We start from the raw sequence: 24,393 nt of genomic DNA, 5'->3' as shown, positions 1-24,393 counted from the left end.
CCTTGAGCTGCTTCGACTCTACGCTTGATTTCTGCGTTGTCTCGCTGTGGGCGCGAGTTCCATTTGTGGCAGGTATGCCGAAACTTCCGCGCAAGGCGGTACCAGTGGCGGTCACATCTGTGCAAAAACACCTGGTTGCTAACTTTCCAGAGGCTTCTCTGTTTCGGCCTGCGCTGCCTACAGGTTTTCCCGCGTGTAAAGCTAAGATTCCCCCAGCTGTATGTACACCTCGCGTGTGGTGATCCTTTTCTGGGAACTCGTACTGAGCCCCGACTCGTCTGAAGCCACCGCTTCGTTCGCGTGTTGAGACACTCCAAACATGGTCCAAGTTGTTTCAGTTGTCAAAAAAGAAACACTCATTTCCCTCACGACTGTCCTCTCCACTTCGTTCCTCATCTGCGCCTTCAGCCCACTCTTGCGCGGCGTCCCTCGCCTTCGTTCTCTCTTTTTCTGCGTTGGTGTCTCGTGGTTCCTGTCTGCGAATGAGTGGAGAACGCGATTGGGTTCCAGCGATCGAGACACGTGAGACACATAAAACGCATGCGCGAAAAAACGCGTTTGTCCTAAACTGTCTCCGTGTGTGTGGAGCCTGCTTCGCCTGTCTTTCGAGTCCTTTGTATCGAAAATACCCCCGGCGCCCCCTCGCCCCCCTCCTCTCCCCTTTCGTGACCGCACAGATCACGGCCGCGAATGCGCTTCTGCCGACGACGCAAGAAAATACCGGCGATTTTCCGATGTTGCTTCACGCTGAGCAGTGCAGAAGCGTATTCTGTCAGAGTGGGCAGGAGGGGCGAGAGGCCGTGAGAGCAACGAGACTGAGGATTCCATTCAGACTTGCAGAGATCTGAGAAAACTCAAAGTGTCACGTTCCGAGTCCCCGGCTCTCCTCGTGCATTTCCTCATTCCTCTTGATCACACAGATTCTCCTCCCTTTGCCCTGGCTTTCCTCGCTTCCCTCCTCTGGACATCTTGTTCCGTCCTCCAATTCTACCCTTCTTCTACACCGTCGCCTGCAGTGTCTTCCTTCTCTTCTTGCTCCTCTGCATTGCGTTCCACGTCTCTCCCTTCTCCCTCAACAGCTTCGCCGTCATCTTCGCTCCTGTGTTTCTTGTTCCCCACCCTTTGCTTCCTTCTTCCTCGTCTGGTTCTCCGCTCGTCTTCTTGCGTTGTGCGACGTAGTGTTTCGAGGCGCATGTCGCCCTCTTCTCGGCGCCGTCCGCGACTCATGTGCCAGGAATTTTCCAGTCTCCCGAGGGCCTCACGCTGCTCTCGCATGCCGGCTTTGCAAACGCTGCGTCGGTCTCCGCCGTCAGAGTCTCTTCCTTCTTCTCTGCCCCGAGTTGAGGAGACTCGCGCTCAGCTCCGCGGGCCTCCTCGACGCCAGACGCCGGCACCGCGTGCGACGCCGCGATCGCGGGACGCGCGCTACCGGCTGGCACACAGTCTGCTCCATATTCACCCTGCGCGCAAAGACCGAACGAAACACGCGGATGGATGAGGAGAGAACCAAGCCGCGAAGAAGCGAGGACGCAGAAGACACCAAGGCAACAAGCAGGAGAGAGACCTCACGGGAGGCAAGAAGGCGGACAAGAGCGAGAACATGGGGAAGAACAGGGGAGAACAAGAAAGATGAAGAGGAAGGAGAAAAAAAACGCACCATTAAGGTAAAAAACGTCACTCGACGAGACCCACGGTTGGCGCCACATAGTCGCAAGGAAGCACAGGCCTCACGCACGAAGCGCCGCCCAAGAGAAGACCTGAGAGACGAACTGCCTTGCCCTGAACACGAGAGGGAACGTACGCCTCCGCGCATGCTCAAGCACGGCATCGAGGCCAGAGACCGCCTCTGCGTCTCTCCCGGTGAGTGAGGTGGAGAAAGAGCCAGCGAGAACACGAAAGACAAAAAGATCAAACACCGCAGCCCGGGGGAGACGGGAAGCGTAAACCGCCTTAAGAGGCATGCTCACTCGCTCGAGTTTCAGCTGAACGATCGATTTTCTGTTGTGGACTCGAAAGCCGAAAATCTTCGGTTGATACGGGACGGGGACGTCGAGGGGCACCTGCATGGGAAAGAGACACCGCCGAGGACCTGTGGCCATGGAGGTCGGAAGAAACGGGAGTCGTGCAAAAACGAGGATCGGGGAAACGGAGCAAATGGAAAGGACGCTGTGGGGGAGTTCAGACGGAGCAGGAAACCTGATCCTGGAGACGAGAAGAAATCGGCGTCATGGGGAAAACAACGGAACGAAAAACCGTAGCCATGGAGAGGACGTCAACCATAGAGAGCAACGTCGAAGATGGACCCGTTGCCACAGCGCCAAGCGCAAGACGAAGGCCAAGCATATGGAAGCGGCGGAGCTGCAGTCAACATGCCACAGTCACGACAGGCTCTTACCAAGTTCGGGAAGGTCTGAAGAAAAATGTGGGGAAAGGAAGGACCGAAGAAGGCGCCGTCGATGTCCTTTGCTTCCTCGCTGCCTTCACGCACGTCGTACGCCTCTTGACAAAGCGGGCAGTACAGCTGCGGAAAAACGAGAAAAAGTGGAACCAAAATCTCGGAACGAAGAGACGGAAACAGCACTCACGACGGGCACTCCAACGGGGACAACATATCTGAAACAGACACAGAACGAAATGAAGAAATCGTAGAAAAGCGCGCAGAACGACCACGCGCGCCTCCCAGTCTCACAGACGCCCCTGACACTCCCGACAGGATCTGGACAGACAAGCGAGAACGACCCCTGTCACAAGAGAGTCCCCCCCCCTCTTTGTGTGGAGCAGAATCTCGGTTGAGGCCTTTTTTGACCCAGACCACCATGCTGTGCACCTGGGCTCGGAAGCGTTCGCCACGCCCACCTGCACATGCAGGCGAATCTCGGAATTTAGTGGATCGCCTGTTTATACGCGACGCCTTCTCCAGTGGTTCACCTTTCAAGATGTCGACACAGACACTCGTCAGCGCCCACACGGGCTCTCTCCCTTGAACATCCTGGAAGACAAAGATGTGTATCTTTTTTGAAACACTGGCAAGTCCAGAGAGACCACGAGAGACGTCGGTAGTTCAGCAGCCACCTATTCACGCTGCAGGCCCATGACTGTCGACTCCTCTCTCCCGCGTACACAAAGATGCGTAAGTGTCGGAACTTTCTTTTTCAGTGACGTACCCGAAGTCGGTGAGAGCTGAGATCCGGAGAAATGCCAAGAGGGAGAACAGGGTGGCGATCGCACAGGACTCGTGGGCATTCGCCGAATTGCCCAGAAATATATTTTTCTCGCTGAACAAAAGACAGGCACAAGTCGAAACATCTTCCAGACTCCCATATACTCAACCTCAGCGTCACAGACATAGAACGCTGCCCTACACTGCAACTGCGGGATTTGTAGAGACACAAAGGGCACGGTACGTCAGAAACATTCGATACGTCAGAGACGTAGACTCGGCATGGACAGACAGTGCTCCGACGTGACGGTTTCACCCTGTCGACCACTACACAGACAGATGGCGACGGATAGAGACACCTATAGATTCTGATAGGTAGATCGCAGCAGACAAAAACAGGAGATACAATTCTCAGACAATCAAGCGGGAGGGCGACAGCATTCTATGCATTGCATGTGGTGGATAAATGCAGCGGAGCTGTCCACACGACGACTACGGCTTCTCAGTTCGGCCGAGTCAGCTCACGATCTGTGAGAAGCGGCCCGAAGGTTTGCATTCAGGAAGGATGAAACGCGTGCGAAGGCAGATCATAGATCTCTTCAGAAACCAGAATTCCAAAAGCATAATAAACGCACAGGCAGGCACAGACGCAAAACGCAGAAACGGACTCCGAAGTACACAACTCGACAAATCATCGAGATATACAAGACGGAGAGAAACGAAAACGAAGAGACGTAATCCTGAAGGCGCGCTGAAAGGTGTGTCTAATGAATTCATGCGTGCGTTGAGCGGTCACACTGACCTCGAGAGATATCCAAGTAACTGAAGATGAGAGCGACTACCAAGCCAAGAGAAGAAAAAACAGACTTTCCACTAAGCACTGTAGAGACACCGCTGCCTTTCGTTCCTCAGTCTCTCCCGCGATGACACCACTCCTGTCATTGCTCTTCAACACGCACTCCCTCGAGGCTTTCCCGCTTCGCTGTTTCCTCACCATCTGAGCGAGACCTCTGGGTGTGATGACGTATCGCGAGTGGATGAGGCCGTAGAGATCCATGGCGTCCCGATAGACCTCTAGGAAGTGTTGCTCGTCGATGTCTTCGTCGTCGGGGGCGGCGCCGAGGATCATGTCCAGAGCTGCGTCGTAGTTTCCGATCAGAGGTTTCAGGCCAAAAAGGTTGAACGTGTCTTTGATGTATTCCTCATCGACTTCGCTGAAGCACTCGTGACCCTCGAGCGCACAGAACCAGGAGATCCAGGTCTCCCCCTCTTCTTCGTCTTCCTCGTCCTCCTCCTCAGAGGCCCGCGTGAAGACGGGTGTACCTACCGCTGCCGCACGCACATTGGAAGTCGCGTCTTCTCGCAGGCGACCTTCTGTCTCGCGGCGTCCCAGCTGCCTCGCCTCCTCGCGCTCTTCCACCGCTGGAAGCAGAGAGGAAGCGATCTCCGAACCGAAGTGGGCGCCTGAGCGGCCCGGAGCCCCGCCACGGGAAGCCGAAGAAGTGAGAGTCATCTTGGACACAGCGGAAACGCGCGCTGTGGAGAACAGACACACGCGACGCAGAGAGAGTGGACCGCGGAGAGGGTGGAGAGCGGGGTAAGAGGGGAGGAGATGAAAGGCGGAAGGGGAGAAGGCGGCCGTCTACCACGAGGTGAGAGCGCTGTCAGGGGGATTATCGACTAAAAGAGCTGTTGACGGAGGGACGAGGAAACGGCTTCGTTTGCTGAAGAGGAGCGTGTGTGTAGCCTTGACGCTGACGAGTTGAGAAGAACGGGTCCTCGGTCTGTTGTGGGCAGAGAGACGGGCGTTGACGGAACTGAGCGACAAGTCACAGCTTCGACGCAAGAGAGAAGACATGCCCCGGAGGCTGATGAAACGATTGAAACTCGAGGGGAAGAATCAAGACAGCGGTTGAAAGACAACTGAGTCTTGTGGATGAGGAAAGGAAAAACGGCAAACGAAAGTGTGCGGCCTCGCGAGGCAAGAGGCGGGAAGCTCGAAGGGCTTCCAACAGTGAACAGACGAACAGGCAATAAAACGATGATAGAACCAACCGAGGAAGAACCAGATGGAACAGGCGAGACGCCGAGTGACACAAATCGAAGGCAGGTCGAAAGTGAAAAACGACGGGGGCATTCACAGCAAATTCCACGATGCTTTTCTATCCTGGGCAGGAACTGCACACGGGCTTCTTGACGTCGGTTTCCAGTCTCCTCACCGCGGCCTCAGCCGCACGCAACGACGATAAAATCCCGGAGAAAACGATTAGATGGGAACTCAAAGAAGGCAGTGAAGGAAACCCGAGCAGATAAGCGAGGATTGGCTGCGGACGCGCGAAAGGCCGCCCCCAGAGAAGCGAGACAAGGAAGCGGACCGGATTTGAGGAAGTTGCGAAACTCGCCTCGCGGCGCCCCTGAAGTGTCCGTACAGATGGAGAAACAGAAACAGGGAAAACGGCTTTTTTAGGGGCGTCGCGAGGATTCAAACGGAAAGCGGAAACATCTGTGGCAGCGCCGGCCAGAGCGGATGCCTCTCTGTGAAAGTGGAAAATTCGAAAAAGACAGAGCACGGGGACAACCGCACCCGACAGCGGCTTTTTCCAGTTTCTCTGCACGGGGCCTGAAACCGAAAAAACGACAGTTTCTTCGCCGAACACGCACATTCCAAAACTCTCAACTGGTATTTTCCCCTCCCCTTTTATTCCCGCCTCTCCCGCTTTGAAGACTCGTCCCTCTCAGCGCACGCAGAGATCAGCCACCTGCGCGACGTCACACACCTTTTCTCCATTTCTCCGACCGGCGTATACCCGAAAGCGTCCTCCCTCGGCTATCGCTCTCCCTCGAGACCTCTCAGGCATTTCTCGATTCTGCTGTACGATCGACTGCCGCAGAAGAGCCGGGAAAATAGGAAAAGAGCCTGCTCTTTGCTCCAAGTTGCCGCCATGAGCCTAGCCGCCTCTCGGCTTCCTGGAAAAAACCAAGCGTTCTCATCGTCATGCACACGTGAGACAGCGCGTTTAAGACTAGCCCGTCCAAAAGCTGGTGGGGAGAGTCGAACGGTGGGACGAAGCCGAGAGCCGCTGGCAGCTGAGTCCATCTCATTTCTTCACTTTTTAACAGACGCATTCTCCGTTGCGGGCCTGTTGGCAACAACCGAAGGTACCTTGAACCATAAAGGCGGTGATTCGTTTACGGTATGTGCACGAGTTTCTTGTTCACCCTTACGCCCTTAGAGGGACCCACACGTGGCGCGAAACGAGGAGGGAATGAAAACGGTGACATTGGAAAGAATGGTGGCCCTTCCTTTCTTCTATGACTAAAAAGACGGTGATTGTTCAGTTGATTTGTCCATCCGCCTCCTCTGTAGCTTTCGGCTCTAGGGTGTACGCACACCTGAGCCGGGACAAGTCGCCATAAAACGGGCGGACACGGAGCCTTCCGTGGAATATCCGTCGCGTTCGTTTAGCTCCCATTTCAGACCGGGATTGCATTTCCCCCGGTAAATGGCAGCTACGCATCTCTCCTCTTCCTTCGGTTCAGTGGGAAAGGGTGTCCAGGGAGTTCTTCCTTTCCTTTTCCCCACCTTCCTGCCGCCGGCGTGTGGGGATGGCTGGGCAGGTGGGCGTTTTTCCGTTTTCCAACGAGGTTTTCGTCGCGGATCTGCCGTTCCTTTTTGTTGGGTCAAACAATGGAGAATTCCATCCAGAACTCGTCATTCTCGCCTGAATCTGCCGCCATTTTCTGTGTTTCCTCTTCGTACCCGCGCCTACCATGCATACGCCTCTATGAGTTCTGCTCACGACAGTCACCCCCAGCAAGTGGAACCTTCGGTGCAGCCTTTTCGTGACGGCGACCTTTCAACGCATATCGCAGAGGTCGCTGAAAAGCACACCGGCCGTCTTGTTGGATTTCTAGGCCTGGGCAACATGGGTCTTCCCATGGCAACTCACTTGGCAGGTCGCGGCATCCGTTTGTGCGTCTACGACCCTGGAAAATCCGACGCCTCTTATCATCTGCAGAAGCAGTTTGGAGCCGTCCCCGCCTGCTCTGTGGCGGACCTTGGCAGCAAGCTGCGGGCCTCGTTTTTATCACATGGAAATGTGGAAACCGAAACTTGTGAAGGGAGCACACGGCAGGAAGTATTGCGTAGGTGTGTCGAGCCTGTTTCCGATCCGGGCCGCGCGTTCCGTTCCACCTGCTTTCCCGCTGTTTCTCATTCCGCCGCTCTCCAGAAGGAGCCGCATGTGGCCGAGTGGCAGCACGACGCCAATCAAATCCTGCGCGAAAACAGGGACTTTGCAGCATGTGGAGCGGCGCCGCCGTTCCCTGTCGTCATCAGCATGTTGCCAAGCGGCCGTCATGTTGAAGAAGCTCTGCTTTCTGACAATGGCCTTCTCAGGGCGCTCGAAGGAGCGTCAGGGAAGGCGCAGGATTCCCTCGACTTGTGCCGCGCCTTCGTCATCGACTGCAGCACCATCGGGCCTCTCCACGCGGTCGAGGTAAATGAACAGCCTAAGGAACTGACGCTTCCTCGTGTCTGTGTCGTTTCTCGTCTTCAGTTCTTGAGGGGTGCATCTGAGTCTGCTTGGAAGACTGGCGGGACTTGTCGAGAGTGAAGGCCCCCTGAGTGATGCATATTGTCACTGGCATTCACTGGCCACCGAGCAGTATTGTATTCGAAAGTCTGATTTGCAGGATGTCGCACGAAGTCTCACTCGGAGGCGAAGTCACCTGAATCCTAACGCTTGTTCTCTCGAATTGTCTTCAGATCGCCGAAAGGGTGACACGTCGTGGCCACCATTTCGTCGATGCGCCAGTGTCCGGTGGCGTTCCCGGTAAGATGTCTTCACTTTAAAGTGACACCAAACTGCATGCGCTATCTCCACGATCTCCAGTAGCCATCCGTCACGTCGCGTGGACTTCGGGGCTGCCCCTCGTTGTCGGGTTTGTCTCTCTCCCTCATTTCACATCTGCGCCTCTCGTCGACTGTTGCTGCTTCGGACTTGTTTCCCTTTTCTCTTTTACTCTAAAGTCTTGAGTCATCTCTCCCTTATCTCAGCGGCGACTGCGGGCACCCTCACTTTCATGGCGGGAGGGTCGACCGACGAAGTCTCAGTTGCTTCTTCTCTTCTCCGTCTTATGGGGTCGCGAGTTGTTCACTGTGGAGAAGCCGTTGGCACTGGACAGGCCTTCAAGGTGCGCCGTTTCAAGTGTTGCACCCTTCTGTTCGTCGACGTCTGGTGTGGCCTCTTCGTTCTGCTGCGCGTGTCTATTGCATGTTTCCAATAGGTCTTCCAAGGACGTTTTTTTAAGTGTGTTTCTATGAAAAGTGCATTTCACGTAGCCCTGATGCTTTCGCGGTGGTCTAGTCCACAGCTGCGTGTTCCGTTTGCCTCGAACTGTCGCGTCGTCTGCCCCTCGCGGTGCTCACAAAGGAGGCTTTGACTTCCCGTCGTGCTCGTTTTCGAATTAATGCGCCGAGTCGTGTCTCTCAAATTTGATTTTGTCCCAATGGGGAAAGGACGGTCTTTTCGTTTCTGGCTGAATCCTCGCCATTGGACGCATGCGTCTTCGATTTTTGGCGTAGCACCTTGCCAGGGTGTCGCCCGTCTGGAGCTACTCATCTTCTTCTGTCTTCGGTAGTCATTCTGCGGTTTCAGCCATGCTTGTATTTCTATTTTAGGTTCTCTAGTATGGGCACATCACACGATGGCTGTTGGGCTAGATGTCGATACACGAGCATACTTTTCAGCTGTGACATTATTGCTCTTCCCAGAGGTACTAAAACTTACTTTCATTGGTGAGATGTTGGTACTCGTGAATTCGTTGCACGTTGTACGGAAACAAACTGTGACCTCGGTGGATCGACCATCTTAAGCGTTCAGTGTCTTCCACCCCTCAGGCACGGTCAGCAGAAGCGGGAACGCTTCCATTCCGGTCGCGCAGTGGAGGGTGGAGAGACTGAAAACGGTTGTAGTCGAGATGCGAAGGCTTCCCGAAGCTTAATGCTTCGTCTCCTTGGTGTCTCTAGAGCGATCGTGACATTCGTCGAAACGCGTGTTTGCCGCAGAGCCGGCGTGAAGAACGAGAAGCTTACACCTGCACCATGTAGTGTATTTCACATTCCTAGCAGATCTTGTCTCTGTATTGGAGGACGGTTGTTCAACCCTCGCGGGCACACGGCGAAAGCAGCCCTGATGCGCTCATGCGTTTCAATAGTTTCAATTTCTGTGCTCCTATATGTGTTGCGTCGGTCAACAACATTCACTCATCTGTTCTGTCGACTGTGCGGGTGTGCGGGTGTGCGGGTGGCCGCATTTTTCCACTCTCCTATCGGCAGTGTGGGGTGTCACTTCACACGCTTCTGTTTGGTGAAAAACATCGCGAGGCTGTCGTGCGTCTTTGGTGTCTCCACGCGTGTCGCCCTACGAGAGTGAACTTTGTGTCTACGGGATTTCCCCTTCCGTGGGCTCTCGCGGGTCCTTTCTTACGATTCGTTTCCTGGCGAAAGGCTTCTACATGCTTTCAGACGCGGTTCCTGATCTTTGCATGCAGGTTTGCAACAACCTCATCTTGGCAGCGTCCATGCTGGGCGTCGCCGAGGCCTTTCGACTTGGCGAGGCACTCGGTGTCGATTTGAAGCTCCTTAATGACGTGGTCAATGCCTCGTCTGGCAGGTTCGTTCTTTGTGTTTAGAGAGACTTCTTTGTCATGGTTGTGTGAAGCATGCGTGTGTATGGATGAGGTTCATCTCTGGAAACTCTTCCGCAGTGACGTCCTTCCTGTTTCGACTGTCTCCAAAGCTGATGGATCGAACTCTCGTGCAGTCCAACGCGACACAGATCAGCTGGTTCTTGTTTTATGGATTGCTAGGAGTTTTTTGTGGGATGCATGTGTCGTTGATAGAACGCATTTTTGTGCCAAGTCGACGTTGAGAACCAATCCGTGCATGGAGCTCCACACTCGCCTTAACTTCTAGCCGTCGGAAACGGATTACTGCCAGTGCGCACCCTAGAGAAAAGCTGCGTTTCCCGTTTCCTCGGGGGGTGCACGTGCAGGTGCTGGTCAGCGGAGCAGTATAACCCGGCACCGGGAATCGTGGCCACTTCGCCGGCGAGTCGCGCGTATTCAGGCGGTTTTTCTGTGGACTTAATTGTCAAGGATCTGCTGCTCTGCAAAGGTGCTTTCGAGGTGAGAAAACTCCGGAAGGGGCAAAGGCAGAAACGTCTCGGGAAACAAGATTTCACGAGAGAACCTGAGGGTCGGTGGTCTATTTCTTGCCTCCCAGTGATGTGGAGAGGAGGGGAACAAAGGAGAGGCAGAGCAGCGAGGGTGCGCAATTTTGACGAGACAAACAGTGTGGGAAGAGGCGAAGTAAAGATGAAAAAATGCCAAATGTGTACTATGTAGAACTGTCGCAGTTTGCAAATGCAAGGCGTCCGGTTCTTTCACTTGTACGTATTGCGTTTTAGGCTCAGTCGCTGAAGTGTCCTGTGACGGATGCGGTCTTGACGATGTTCCGACGTGTGTCTGACAAAGGTAAGGGGGTGTTTGTACAACCAAGGAAGTCTGTCAGTGCTGTTCTCGCTTTTTTCTCTCGTGCTGTTCTACGCCTTGAATATGCATGAAGCCTTCTAGATCCTCTCTCTCCTGACAGCGAAGAGGCTTCACTCCTTCGTCTCTGTCAGGACACTCTGTTGATATCCAGTAGTCCTTGGCGTACGCCTAGAACATAGTCGAAAGCGGCTCAGGAAAGCCTTTTAATTAGGTATGCGGACGTACTCGTTACTCCAGATAATTCACGAATAGAGCTGAGAGAATAGCGATTTGTCTAGGATTTCGAGCAGGCTCCCTCAGTACTCGGAGATCGAGTTTTTATCTCTTCATATTTTTGCTTCCGTGGTGCTTGTGCTCCAGGCCACCGACACTTGGACATCGGCTGCGCTTTTCTTTACAACACGTGAAACGACAAACAACGGACTCGGAGAGCGACGCGACTGGTCACAAGTCTCCCATGCGGATGTGTTATCTGCTTTTCTTGGATACCTGAATCTCAAGATCGCGCAGAGATGTACCAAATTTGGGTTGAGCTTGCGCCGAAAGCTCAGTCCTATGAGGGGGTGCTCTTTGGTGAAGGTTTCTCTGAGAGACGCACGGCGTGTCTCCGGGAGAGGGATACAGTGGAGGAACAGCTGGTCTGTGGAACCGCTGCCACTGCATGACTCGACAGCCTCCCTTGGTGTGACGTATCCGAGTGCAAGTTTCTTTTTTGGGAGAAGAATTTTCTGCCAGTTTCCCCCAGCATGGGGGAGCGTGCGTCAGTGGTTGTCGAGTCGGATTCGTGGACTCGAGGTGGCAACAAGCCGACTTTCCGAAGTGCCAAAGGGCCGTGTTTGTCTGCGCATATGAAAGGCGTCAAAGCGGTGCATAGTTTTTATGTGAGTGGTGAGGCGTGTACGGCGAACAGTGGGTTTCTTCCCAGTTCATCATGTTTGAATTCGGATGTGTGTGAGGGGATGTCCTGCTCCCATCGTCGGGTTTTCAACGGTGGCAGTTTCCGTAAAGGGGAGTTTTGACGTTGCTGCGTTAGCTGGTGTTCTCCGAGTGTACAGTATCCTGTGCTGAATTTGATGAGACGTATTTCACACGTGAGATGCTTGGCAAGCGATCGTGCCTTTTGGGGCTCTATGTTTGTCTCTGACGTTCTCCGGCTCATAATGTGGGTTATTGTCTCATCTTTGTCAAAGGCTTTTTTTCGTATCTGTTCGTTGAACAGGTGCCGCGTATTTGATCTTCCGCATAGTGATTTGAGATTTCTCTAGGGATCGCGCGTCTGTGCGCTTTTGTAGGGGTTGTAGAGACGAACCTCTTTTGTGCGTGACGTTTCAAGTTTTTAAGGATGGGACAGGAAGCATGCGTTTCTTGACTGATGTCATTTACATCACAGGTGAAAGGACGTACAATTCTGCAATACCGTCCGCTGTTTGGGTAGAGTGCTCGTTCGTTGTCGGCAGAACAAGAAGGTTTCGTCCACGTCATATACGTGTTCAGAGAAACTCTATGCCGCTTCTGTCGTTGTGTCTGCTGTTCGGCAACAGCTGCGGTGCTGTCTTGTGCAGACTACGATCTTGTTAATTTTTTGATTTCCTTTGAGCCCCACGGTAACGGTATCATCATTACCGTCCAGTCGCTTCTGTCGGATTTTCGTTCATCGATTGTGTAGCACGTGTGCAAGTGAAACGTGTCACGCCTAAATACGGCTGTCTACCAGCTCTACCAAAGTGTAGATGCACACATTGAGGCTTTCTACAGATGTGAAACGCTCGTTTCGTCTTCTGCATGTCTCTCTCGCCACTCAAGTTTGATTCGATTAAAACGCAAAGTCCACGGGACTACCAGAACGATAAACACAATATATAATCCATTAGTACCGCTCATTGGTTCGGAGACTCAAGGTTGCCTTCAGTTGGTTGCTCTGGAAACTCTCACGATGAACGCTTTTTTCTGCTTATGGCTGTCCAACAGCTTCATTGTCTTCTCCAGCAGGTGGAAACAAGTGAAATTGTGGTTGTCCTCCGTGGGCATGTTCTGTGAAAGCGTCGTGAAGCGACTTCAGTCTGTTAGCCAGGAGATCGCACAGACACATGAGCCAAACAGATGCTTCCAGTGTGGAAAACATCGTGTATGTTCCATTTCCTAACACATGTGTAGGGTAAGCTCTGAATTGTCAACCCGCGTACGTCTGGTTGAGGGCCACAATAAAACGAGCGACAGAGACGGCATGGAGCTGTCTGTAAGGACACGGACCAACCAGCTGAACTGTGGTCTTTCGAGTCCTATCTGCTCACAGGCCAAATACCGTGCTAGTGCAGGGATGTGAGGAGACTTCAGACAGGTGAGACTCGCCCTCTTGCACGCGTACGCGTTGCGCGCTGTGAACATCGTGGCGTGTCTACTGCGTTAAGACTACTATGAGAACTGCGGCATTGGAAGCACTAGGCACGACTATTCTGGGAAGTGACGAAACGCCGAGATGGGGGGCCGGAACCGTGTCGTAAGTGAAGGGCTTCTGCTCCTAATTTGAGAAGGAAAAACCAATGGTGGGCGGGCAAGTGTCTCACTGATGTACAGCGGAGGGTAGCGGAGTCAGAAAAGGGTTGACCGTCCGGGGTAATAGGAAAGAAGCGGTGATCTGGATGCAGTTATCCCACATACAAAGGATCTGAAAAGAAAGGAAGTAGAAGGCGGCATGACGCTGGTGATCAATACAGTACAGCGAGGAAGTTAAGCTGTCCGGGGATGAGAAGGCATGCTGGGATCAGGGGATGCTCCATCGTGTAAATATATTCGAGGGACGAGAAAACTTGGAGAGATTATAATGAAGTGTTACCATATACGAGGAAAATTCAAAGTGTGTGTTGTTGCGGTTTATAAACCCTCAAACGCGAATAGACTGTTCGACTCTCGGCACGAGCTAAACGAATTCGTTCATTGATGAAGGTTGGCTTTTCGAAAAGGCTGTAGCTGTCACTATGTTTTGTCCAGATGTACAACTGTCGTTACGTCGAGAGACGTTACAGGCATCTGTTGGGCTGTTTGAGTAGTGGCAGCACTGCAAAATGAAGTTTACCGCAGCTTCGCCCCTCCTCCCAACGTGGATCATCCACCGTGCCGATGCCTCTTGAATGCCTCGCACATCTGCGTTTCCTCTCACCCACTGAACTGGGGCTAATGCCGCACGGTCCACGTGCCAAGGCGACCTAATGTCGTCGGTGTCATCCGCCTCGAAATTCGATTCTGTGGCGATCGAGAATACACTGTCGGTGTTTTCTCGGGCAAGCAACATTCTTTGCAAGGCGGACGTAACAGGCCAGCGAATCCAATGCAGTCGTGCAAACAGTCGACAACCGGAACAACGAATTCTGCTGAGATCTAGTGAATGTGTGGTGTGTACTCCCAAGATCCTCAGAGCGTTCAGGAGAAGCAGTGCGGCCTCAGCTTCTATTGCGATTTCGTTCCGAAGTCTCCGATCCTCAGACTTTGATGGGCAACACCAGATACGCTCTCCCTTATGAAAAACGGCAGCCCATAGTTTCCGTGGTGTGGCGTGAGAAGTGATACTTGAGCAGCGCAAATGAAAGAAGCCCTCCTGTTCAGTTCTCGAACGCGAGAACGTCATTCGTGATCTTGGCCTCAGGGCACCGCAACTGGAAGCAGGTGAGGAGCAAGATGATTTTGAGCGTGACCTCGTCTGGTCCGCCGATGATTCATGCCTCCGTTGACTCGCAATCGGAATCGTGTCGACCAGCCAGAAAATGTCGTCACTCTTGCAGCATGGCGCATTCAACTCTTTAGCACTATTTATCAACCCAGATTTGAAGGTTTGCAGCACTGTTGCTCCCGCTGCAATGGTTGGCTGTGGTCTTTTTTGTGCACTTATACCAACCAGTAGCCTGTCTGCGGGTAAAACCGGAGCGACTCGCCGAATAGGACTGTGGACCAGCACCCTGCGTATTGCAAAGGTGGAAGACACTCTAAGGAAAGTCGGCAGACGAATTGAATACCGCTCGCTGTTCGTACAAGTTTTAGCATTGAATCCAACTTCGTTGGTGCCGGCTGCGGATTGTGACGACTGGTCAAGAAGGATGGCACGACCAGGTTTTGAGGCGCAGAATCCGTCGCCGTTGTCAAGCTGGTGGGAACAATCCTCGGCATCCACGTACTGGTCATTCGACGTTAATCTTTTCTCCTCTTGTCCAAGACTCAAATGTATCGTCTGGCCCTTTGTCGTTCTGCTGGCTTCTCTGTAGCACTTACAGAGTCCACTATCTGGCACAGAAGAAGTGTAGTTGGGCAAAATAACTGCTTCGCCTTCGGCCCTCAAAAGTGGGACAGTTATTAGAGTAGCCGAGAGCAGTAGAAAAAAAAGCCTCAATGTATATATCCCTCTCTGCTCGACATATGAGAGAGGCCACACAGCAGCGCTGTCTGGGAAACAGCTGCTCCTGCAACCACAGTCTTCGGGTTGGTGTCCACGACCTTCGCGCGACCTCCTCCCCGCAGCATCAGGTATGTGAAAACCGTGAGGCCCTTGAGTTATTGGAGTCGCAAATACATATACGCCCAGGACGTCCTTCTTTTCCAGCCTACCCTGAAACCAACAATGCAACAGCCAAGGTGGGGTCAGTTAGTTTGCAAGGGCAAAAAGGTGCCAAGACGAGGGTAATCCGCCCCGCCGGTGCCTCGTGCACATCAAGACGTTCTTTGAGCAAATCTTGTGTATCTTGGAGGAGCGAGACCAGAAGACTGTAACATGGTAATATCAGCTGATGTACTATCCTTCAATGATACCTTTTCAAACACGCAAACAAACTGCCACGATTCGTTATTGCTTGAGCAGCCTGTCATGCCCGGTTCCGTCGGCGATGCACTTTTCCTTCCCAGATTTTCGTCCACAGAGATGCTGTTTCCTTCCGGATGAGCATGCCGAAGTCTAGCCGGCTTCGTCACGTCTTTCGAGCCTTCAACTCCTGCCGTCATACGAGACCTCTGAAGGCACAACTGTTCTGTCGGATCCGCGCCCGAAGTCCTCCTGTTCGAACTGGCTCCATTTCTTTCTACTCCATTCGGATATTCCAGTTGTATGTGGACAGGCGACTGTCCCATGTTGTTATCACATTCAAAGACAGCTGTTCGAAGCGCTTGTCCACTTGTGCAACCCATCGTTAGCGGAGCGGATCTGTACGCGGCCAGCAATGATTTGCAGCCTGCAGGACTAGTCAGCCTTTTGGTGGGTAGCGAGGTGGGGGGGGCCAGCTCAATGCTTTCATCACTGCGAGACGCTGGGGAAGCGCTTCTGCACCCGTTAGTAGCGGAGGCACGAGTACTTTGATTTTCTGGATAAGGGTGTCTTAGCTGTTGTTGTCTCCATGCAGCCTCGTCTGCCGTAGGTGGACCACAAGCTAATTCCCAACGCCGTGAACAATCGAGGAAACCGCAGTGACTGCACGTGAAAATACTGGAAGTGCGGTGCCCTGAAGCTGCCAATTTACGATGTTTCAAAATGACTATCACTGGGGTGTTCGTCAGATTTGATGTCGATGCAAGTGAAGTGTTCGTGGCTAGTGCGTTGGCTGCTTCGTTGAACGTCAGCGCCCTGGAACAACATAACACAAGCATGTATCTGAGAAAGACTTTCTCAAATGTGATAGCCGGAAATCTGCCTAGTCTCCTTCACGTTACCGGGTAAAAGTGTTAATGTAAGAAGTGCCTGTAAGGACGCGTTTCAACTACATGCTCTACATCTTGGTCATCTGCTGTACTGTGACATTTTCCCGACACATATTTCCGTAAAAGTCTGCACTAGAATCACTGGCAATGTCTGAGGTACACAGCGGATCATCAGTTACGGCGCTCGTAGTCCCCTTGTACGTCTGGAAAACAACGACCTTCATACAACGGCAGTACACGTAAGAAGGTCTCATTTTGGGAGCAGAGAGCACCCTCCGCGCCGCTCTCAGGCGGTCTCTTGAGGGTTTTGAGACTCACCACGGGAAGCGAGGCAAACTGCATGGGACACAAACAGTCGAATGCCTTTCTTGGAATCATATTCGCGCGTTTGCGCCGGAGGATGGCGGCCCTCCGCCTGCTCTGTTTTGACTGTCAAATCGTCACAGCCATCGAAATCCAGCAACAGAAGCTGAGCAAAAGGGGGGTCACTATCGTACACTTCCATTGTAAATAAGCGTTCAAAGACGGGCGGTCTATCATTTAAGAAATTTGAGGTGTTTTTGAAGAATTAGATCCTTTTTTTCGCAGGAACACGGCGACTGGAAGCACAACAGCCACAACGCCGACGACTCCGAATCGGGGCAGACAGCTAGACTCTTTGAATGCTTCCAGACTTGCAGACAACATTCGCAGCCAAAGGATCTCTTACTATGTCTGTCAAGAGGAAAGTGAGTGACGACATGAAATGCAACAATCAAATTGTAAAGTCTGTCTAGACAACGGCTGTATTTGCAGTGGCCGTCAGACTGATTCCTAGTGGGCTCTCCAGTCACGCAGCAGCAGGCAACCATCCACTGAAAAGCGGGATTTGCTTCTCTGTTTTCTGCCGAGACATTCGCGGGAGGCACTCAAAAATGAAAGACAATCCCGTCTACGCAGGCAAAGGGAAACATCTTCTGCTTCAAGTTGGCAGATTAGTCCTGTGTAACGCCGTCTGGCTGGTTCGCGAATTAGCTGGACCAGTGCGTGTTATTCGCCCAAACAGCTGAATGCTTGTCTTCTTCCAGGCGATTATTTTTTCTCCATTTGCGTGATTACTGTGTGGACGGGGATGACGTGCGGGGTCTGTGAAACAGACGTGGATAATCTGTGCGAAGCTTGAGTCTCCGGGTCGAGGGCCAGCGAAGGTGCGGTTCTGCCACTTTTCTCATTGGAGGGAGGCCCCCCCCCCTGAACAGAACGGAACTTGCATGGCTGTCGCCGTTGCACGGTCTCGGTCCTTGGAAGAGAACTTTCAAGTTCAATTTCTTTTGTTTGTGACATGGACAAAGCATTGATGGTGTGCGTTTTCGGAGCTCATCCAGCGTTTACTAACTTGACTATGTATTGCATTCGTCACACTGCTGCATCGTCGAAAGCATGCGCGAGCGCTAAGGCTTTCCCGGTTCCGTAAATCCGAAGCTTGTCGGATTAAGCTCAGGTACGGCCGTTCACTTGACAAAACAGCCAACGGCGGTTTTTCAACTCTCTGCTTGTGATGTCCCGTAAGGCAACACCATCCCTGTCTTTGTGTAGTCGGTCGTCTTGCCGCATTCGAATTTTTTTTTACTCCGATTAGTTGTCTGCGGAAACGAGCACACCGTATCTTGACCCGGTGGAAGTGCTCATGGGTAGGCTTTTCTGTGTCGTGTAGCTCACCTTGTAAGCGTTTTCTTCCATTTTCTTCAGTTCATCTGTTTTCTGGCGCAGTTTCCGGTCACCTTACATGTCGCACTGCCGTTTTCCACAGCGGTCAGTGTTCCGCTCCTTCCAGAATGGACTTCCTCTCTGGAGGAAGGAAGGGTAGAGTTTGCGCAAAACGTTTCCGACTCTCACCCATTCTTTGGTTTGCCAGTGCCCTCGTCCTCATTCCTCTCGGCTGTTCTCCCTTCAAGACGGACGTTGCGTTGTCGTCGCCTTTCTCCCCGTACCGGCCTTCCATTCATTCCGCTTCCACTTCTGCTTCCGCTCAAGAACCGCCGGCGTCTGTACATCCGACTCCATCCGCTGTTCCCTCGGATCCCCAAGTAGCGAGCCGAGTGGGACCTCACGGAGCCACAAAAAGCGGTTTTTCTCGTGCTACTCGCGAAAATGTTCCCGCCTTTCCCTCGCGTGACCCTTCATTTTCGACTTCCGTCCCGTCCTCTACCGTCTCTGAGACAGACAGCGGGATATTCGTTGTTTCTAGTCAAGACCCGGTAGCGAATCAGGATCATGGAATTTCCTCTGTGCCGTCCACTGCGAGTGAGCCTGACTCGGGCGTGGACCATGCACTGTTTGTTATTCCAGGCATAGCAGGAAGTGGCCTCTTCGCTACAGTTACGAATGCCTCAGTTGCGTCATGCGGCAAATCCCCAATTAGTTATCCCAACCCCTTTCGTGTCTGGGCTTCACTGAGTCTCCTGCTTCCACCCGCTACTCATCAGAAGTGCTGGATTGATATGATGAAGATGGTGGTCGACGAAAACGGAGAGGTGTACACCGGTCAAGAAGGCGTTCGCGTTGAGGTAAAGTGTGCACTTCCGTCTTCATGTCTTCTCTTTTTCCAATTGACACAGACCTCAGGAGGGAACAACGTCGTAGTGTTTCTCCCAGTCGTCAGGCCTTAGAAACGCTCAGAGTCGACCTTCCCATCCTGAACACAGAGTGTAAAGAGGTTACTAAGGGTGTGGATGGGCTCTGCCGCCTAGCGAGTTAAAAACGTAGTTCCTGAGAAAATACTTGCCATTGCTTTTTTTAGCTGCGATGTTGCATCTTGTGGAGACATGTTTTCAATGGTAACTCTTGGCTTTCGTTTCCTTTCTCGTGTCCGTTTTTTGTTCCTCGTCATTGCACCAAGTTGAGTCGGTAATGCCTCCCACGCGTTGGCCCGTTCTGTAGGTCCTGATCCCATTCGCGGCGGAGTGCCCTTGTGCGCACAAGGGCGCCTGCGCAGGCCCTGCTTTGTTTGAGATCGGCGTCTCTTCTGATTTGTTCTTCCCTGTGAACAGGTCGACGGATATGGCGGGATTCACGCGATTGATTACCTAGACTACTACATGAACAACACCTACGGCGTCCCTGCCAGCGCGTACATGCATGTGATGCTCCGCACTCTCATGTCGCTCCACTACTCGCAGTTCGTCACTCTCCGAGGGGTTCCTTACGACTGGCGCTTACCCCCTTGGCAAGTAAGGAAGGAGGGGTTCATAAGGCGGAGGACGATTCAGACAAGATGGACTGGAAACACAGTTACATGAGAGGGAGCAGTTAGTCAAAAGGACTGCGATACTAAGTGAGATGACCGTTTAGTAATTCGTGCTTGTCTCGGGGCCTCTAAACAAATAGGTCTGAACGTGTTTCTATCAGCTGTGGCCGGCACAAGACCCTTGGTTTTTCTCCTCCTGGTACGTCTCGGATTTCGTTCATTGCTTCTCTGCAGATACTTTGTTCACGTGCCTTCGTGGTTGCTGTGGGTTTCGCTAGTCTCTTTCCTAGTATCTACCCTCGGGCGAGTGCAGTGCCTGTGGAGGGTCGAAAGAACAATTTGCTCCACCTTCAGTCTGTGTCTGAGCATCCCTTTTAGGTACAACTCCACAATGGTGCCGCGTCTCTTTCTCCCTTTTGCACCGTGTTGCTGTGCACTCCTACAGCTGGACTATGCGCAACTCAAGACAGACATCGAGGACCGATACACGGAAATGAACAACAGAAAAGTTGACCTGATCGCCCACAGCTTGGGCAGCATTATTCTGTGTTACTTCTTGAACCGCATCGTCGACCAAGCGTGGAAAGACAAATACATCGGCTCGATGACGATCGTTGCGGCGGCGACTGGAGGCAGTTTCAAGGCGATAAAATCCCTGCTTTCGGGGTGAGAATGCCAGTGAGGGAACCAGCATTTCGTGCTCGCTTGAGACTCTGCACCGGGTGGCTCCACAGACAGGAAAAAGAGACTCTGCTCCAACCGCGTGTAAGCATGCAAGTCTATGTCGTGTTCGTAAGGGATTTAAACAGACGACTATTCGAGCACAATACTTACGCGATTCATGCCGTTATTCCACGCATCCGTTAGGCCCCCGCATTCGAAACTGGAACGTCAAGAGTCGTCCGACCTCTGGAAACCTCGCAGTCGAGTCCTTCTAGCTGCCGTGTCCTCCGTCATGCCTCAGCAGTGGTGGAGCGTGTTCAGAACGTCTGGCGTTTTCTCCCGTCGTAGGTTCAGTCCTATTGCTTTTCTGTTTGGATCTCCGTTGTAGGTACGACGACGCAACTGATGTAGATATCTGGAATGTCATCGATATCAGCCTGTTCCCCGCAGGTCTCTTGAGAGACTTGCTGCAAACCATGGGGTCGATTTTCGCACTTCTTCCGGATCCCGCGGTAAGACAAAGGGACACCTAGTTTTGCGAAAGGAGTTTTTTCAACTGGATTCCAAGAGGGTGAGAACCACGTCACTCGGCCTCCGCTACGCGTGATGTGGCGTTGCGGGCTTCTGGTGTATTCTCTCAAGTCTAAATTTCACTGTAAATTGTTGACTTACAAGCACTCCTCTTGCGAAAAGTTGAATGCCCTGTGCAATTGAAAAGGCTCGCCCTGTTGGACTTCAGAAAAAGGTTTCCTACGTTTATGTATACTACGAATGAACATCTGGTCTAAACCATGAATGCTTTTTTTTCCGGATCCAAGTTTTGACGTGCTGAGCCTGGGCTCGGTGTGTTGCATTCGCTCGGGCTAAAACCGAAATTTGAGTCACTTATGCCGATTGAAGATCGTGGTGTGTTTTTGTCGTTTGCGTTGAAAATTAAGTTAGAGAAGTGGCAGCAAGCGTTCACGTTCAGCAGTGACGTTCACGTGGGGGACCTCTGTTCAAAAGCCCCTGTGGTTCAAAGTATTGCCTAGGAAGCTGTTGCGGTTGTCGCATTCGCGTCTGACGTGTATATCGTCAAACATACAATCCATTCCTGAATCATTTATCGTTAACACACGCAGACGGCTTTGAGTACTCCGTACAGCCTGCTAAATCTCGAATATCCCTTTTCCGGTATATGGTGCGTACTGTGGAAGAAATCAGCAACGTTTTGGTGTTTGTATGCATGCATTATCGCAGATCTACGGCCCGGACCATGTGGTCGCGCGTGTCGCGCGTCCAACGCAGGTGCCGGCTTCATCCTCGGCATCTGCGTTTGCTCCGTTAACAGGCAGAAGCGACAGAGCTGCAAAAAAGGCTGAGGGAACGACGCCAACTGCGTTGCGTTGGTCTCATTCTGGGGAGATGCGCCGTCTCGACGCCGTTCTGACGGACGAGGTAGGGGGACCGGAGAGTGGAGCAAGAGAGCTAAAGAGTGAACAGGCCTTCTCGCTGCTTTCTGAACTCGCGAAGGATAACGTGGAAGTCGAGAAAGAGGAGGCGGAGGGAGAAACGAATACACGGTTTCACAAGTATCCTGACTTTGCTCCCGGTGATCAAATGGAAGAGGAAGAACTGGCGAAGGCAGAAGAACGGCGAGATGCACTGCTTCGAGAGTTTCAGTTGCAGAACCGTCTTTCGCATGAAGACAGGGCGGCAAGGCAAAGAGAGAGATACAGTCTGTTCGTCGAGAAGGAACAGCGGCGTTTGGAAGAGGCGCTTCGCGTGGCGCAGGAACAGAGGCTCGAGGAGGATGTTTATACACTGTCCAATTGGACTTCGCTTCTTCCTGCAAATTTACAACGAAGAGTCAAGACTGCGCAAGAAAAGATGGCAGGTGTTGTGGCGGATCCCGGGGTAAGCTGATAGGAAAACGAATGGGGGACGGAAACATCGAACGCACGAAAGAGATGACGTTACAGGGGAACCCGGTGTCGGTGAAGAACATGAAGACAAAAATCCGCGGGCCGCATAGCGAAGAAAAGGATGACTGCAGAAAGCGTCTTAAATTATGGATAATAGGGGTAAGGCCCGAGTGAAGCATGCTGGTCATGAGGGCAGGAGCAGGAGAAAGGGAAGAGAACTGAGGTGGCCAGAAAGACGGGGGCTACGTCAGAAGGCACCAAAGAACAAGAGTACAAGAGTTTGTGATGTGCTGAAGGAGCTATGCCGAGGGTGCAGAGAAGACGAGGAGGGGAAGCAGACGTGTGTACACTGGGAAGTTGGGGGAGTATAAAGGAAGGGAGCCACTGCGAGAGGAAAACGAGAAAAACGAAAGACAGGAGAAACGAGACAAGCGCACACACTACGGGAGCTGAGAAGCATGATGGAGACAAGACGTCCAACATTCGGTGGAGACACAACGTGAGGGGGAGAACACCAGTGATAGGAAGGAGCGGAGACGCTTGGCTCACACGAACAATGAAGAAACTCGAAAGTGGTAGACACTGGCGATAAACTATGAACGAGAATGGACGAGTGTTAAGAATTTCGAGTCTCCTGCATTAGTTTCCTTCCGTCCTCGTTCCGTGTCTCTTGCCTCTCACTCCGTTCAGGTCCCTGTCCGCTGTATTTGGAGCAAGTTTTCTCAGCCCACGACGGATGTTGCGTACTACTACCCAACCGGGTCTTTAGATACTCACCCTATTCGGTAAGGAGAGGTACTGTGTCTCCTTGAGTGTTTTGGACCTGTGCAGTCAACCTGCGCAGTTAGGCGTGAGATAACGCGGTGGCGTGACTTTGTCCTCTCTTGGGTGTTTCGTGTTTTTTCAGCATCTTCGATTACGGCGACAATACGGTCCCTCTGGCCTCTCTTTCACTCTGCGCCTCTTGGCCCTCCACCGTGCAAACAAAAGTTTTCGACAATCTTGACCACATGTTCCTCTTTGCGGATCGGGGATTCAATAATTTCATTTTCGATATCTTCAGTCCTGATGCTAACCCGTTCTTGTCCTCCCTTTTGGGGGAACAGGAGGAAGTGATGAAACGTGATATCCCCAGTCCGCAGGAGTCCGTGCCTGCTGGACGCGGTGCGATTATGGCAGACAGCACGTAGAGGGAACTGAGTCGGGACCACGCCCTGCCTTTCTTTATTTGCGTTTCGTGAAACGGAAGCTCAAGACAGGTCTTTACGTGGAACGAGTCTGGTATGAAGTCTGTAGGTACAGTGTGAGGAGGAAGCGTTCTAGGGATGGGCAGATGAGGAACGTCTATGGTAATAGGAAGCCGCGTAACGTGTGAAATGATAAAACGGTGTGTCTGTGCCTGTATATGCTTCAACTAGAGAAGGTATTTTCGCGCACGAAAGCCGCGCCAGCATCATAGTTGGGAAACAACGCAGCCGTCTCTGTCGACTGTGTAGAATGGTCGGAACTTGTGTTGTATTTCGACGCTTCTGGCTACTGTCTTATATACAAGGTGAGAAACGCAGAAACAATTCGTCTTAATCTGCGACGTTTCGTCAGTAGCCAACCTGCCTTTTCCACGTGTTGCTTTCCGTACCTTGTCGGGTGCGCTCACCTCCACTTTCCGTTGTCGCCTTTACATGGAGCTCTGGGCAGGAAGACATGCATTTAAATCAGTCTGTAAGCTGTCAAGAAATAACCGACTTGTGTGGGAGTGGCGCAAATACTGCGTCGATGGCATGCCTCGCCTGTCGATTGGGTTGTCTTTGCATGCATCCTCTGGAACGAAGAACGTGGAAGTGCCGCAGTCTACGCATATTCCGCCGCCAGTCACTTAAGCGTTTGTTATTAGAGGTGTGCTTAACGGTGGTCCGATAAAGATGCGCAACAGAAAAATTAGAGTGCGATATACACAGTCGTTTCACAATTTGCCACTCTATCGACGATCGTCGTGATCCAACATAAAGATGTCTTAATATTTTAAGAGTCGCTTGTCCAGACAGGACACAGAAGTGGTGTTTCCTGACAGTAGTGCGTCGATTCTTTTTCGTGAATGGACTTTAGCTTACCAGTTTCGTTTAGTAATTATGGCAGGACAACGTTTCAAGGTGGAAACTTGTGAGAGACACTGAAACACTTCACGAAAGAACTCGGAGCAGACGTTTCATGAA

At 52.3% G+C, this 24,393-nt stretch overlaps 4 protein-coding genes across 4 annotated transcripts; 2 read left to right on the top strand and 2 right to left on the bottom strand.

Annotated features, from left to right (window-relative positions):
• Window positions 1–1,223: 1,223 nt before the first annotated feature.
• On the bottom strand, window positions 1,224–4,673 carry TGME49_272400 (casein kinase ii regulatory subunit protein; the record flags this gene model as incomplete). Its single annotated transcript, XM_002365832.1, has 5 exons — window positions 1,224–1,460; window positions 1,968–2,060; window positions 2,396–2,521; window positions 3,165–3,275; window positions 4,155–4,673. 5 exons carry the CDS (start codon window positions 4,671–4,673, stop codon window positions 1,224–1,226), a joined length of 1,086 nt encoding a protein of 361 aa, XP_002365873.1.
• A 1,592-nt stretch (window positions 4,674–6,265) lies between these two features.
• On the top strand, window positions 6,266–12,953 carry TGME49_272410 (phosphogluconate dehydrogenase (decarboxylating), NAD binding domain-containing protein). Its single transcript, XM_018781659.1, has 5 exons — window positions 6,266–7,659; window positions 7,929–7,995; window positions 9,716–10,351; window positions 10,633–10,699; window positions 11,078–12,953. The coding sequence occupies exons 1-3, from the start codon at window positions 6,664–6,666 to the stop codon at window positions 9,808–9,810; spliced, it is 1,158 nt and encodes a 385-aa protein (XP_018636695.1). The 5' UTR covers window positions 6,266–6,663; the 3' UTR covers window positions 9,811–10,351; window positions 10,633–10,699; window positions 11,078–12,953.
• On the bottom strand, window positions 12,669–14,339 carry TGME49_272415 (hypothetical protein; the record flags this gene model as incomplete). Its single annotated transcript, XM_018781660.1, has 3 exons — window positions 12,669–12,777; window positions 13,282–13,382; window positions 13,875–14,339. 3 exons carry the CDS (start codon window positions 14,337–14,339, stop codon window positions 12,669–12,671), a joined length of 675 nt encoding a protein of 224 aa, XP_018636696.1.
• A 3,395-nt stretch (window positions 14,340–17,734) lies between these two features.
• TGME49_272420 (phosphatidylcholine-sterol O-acyltransferase, putative) lies at window positions 17,735–23,373 on the top strand (the record flags this gene model as incomplete). The annotated part of the gene is made up of 7 exons (XM_002365834.2): window positions 17,735–18,936; window positions 19,420–19,599; window positions 20,062–20,282; window positions 20,668–20,791; window positions 21,519–22,175; window positions 22,874–22,968; window positions 23,091–23,373. Exons 1-7 carry the CDS (start codon window positions 18,205–18,207, stop codon window positions 23,371–23,373), a joined length of 2,292 nt encoding a protein of 763 aa, XP_002365875.1. The 5' UTR covers window positions 17,735–18,204.
• Between the last annotated feature and the right edge of the window lie 1,020 nt (window positions 23,374–24,393).

This window comes from Toxoplasma gondii, chromosome VIII (assembly GCF_000006565.2).
Source record: "Toxoplasma gondii ME49 chromosome VIII, whole genome shotgun sequence".
NCBI lineage: Eukaryota > Apicomplexa > Conoidasida > Eucoccidiorida > Sarcocystidae > Toxoplasma > Toxoplasma gondii.
The sequence above is the reverse complement of the archived record's forward strand: the minus strand, read 5'-3'. Positions and strand labels throughout refer to the sequence as shown.

Coding starts and splice junctions, on each gene's coding strand:
- TGME49_272410 (XM_018781659.1), top strand. CDS start 6,664: ATGGCAGCTACGCATCTCTCCTCTTCCTTCGGTTCAGTGGGAAAGGGT. Junction 7,660..7,928: donor GGCCTCTCCACGCGGTCGAG/GTAAATGAACAG, acceptor AATTGTCTTCAG/ATCGCCGAAAGGGTGACACG. Junction 7,996..9,715: donor AGTGTCCGGTGGCGTTCCCG/GTAAGATGTCTT, acceptor CTTTGCATGCAG/GTTTGCAACAACCTCATCTT.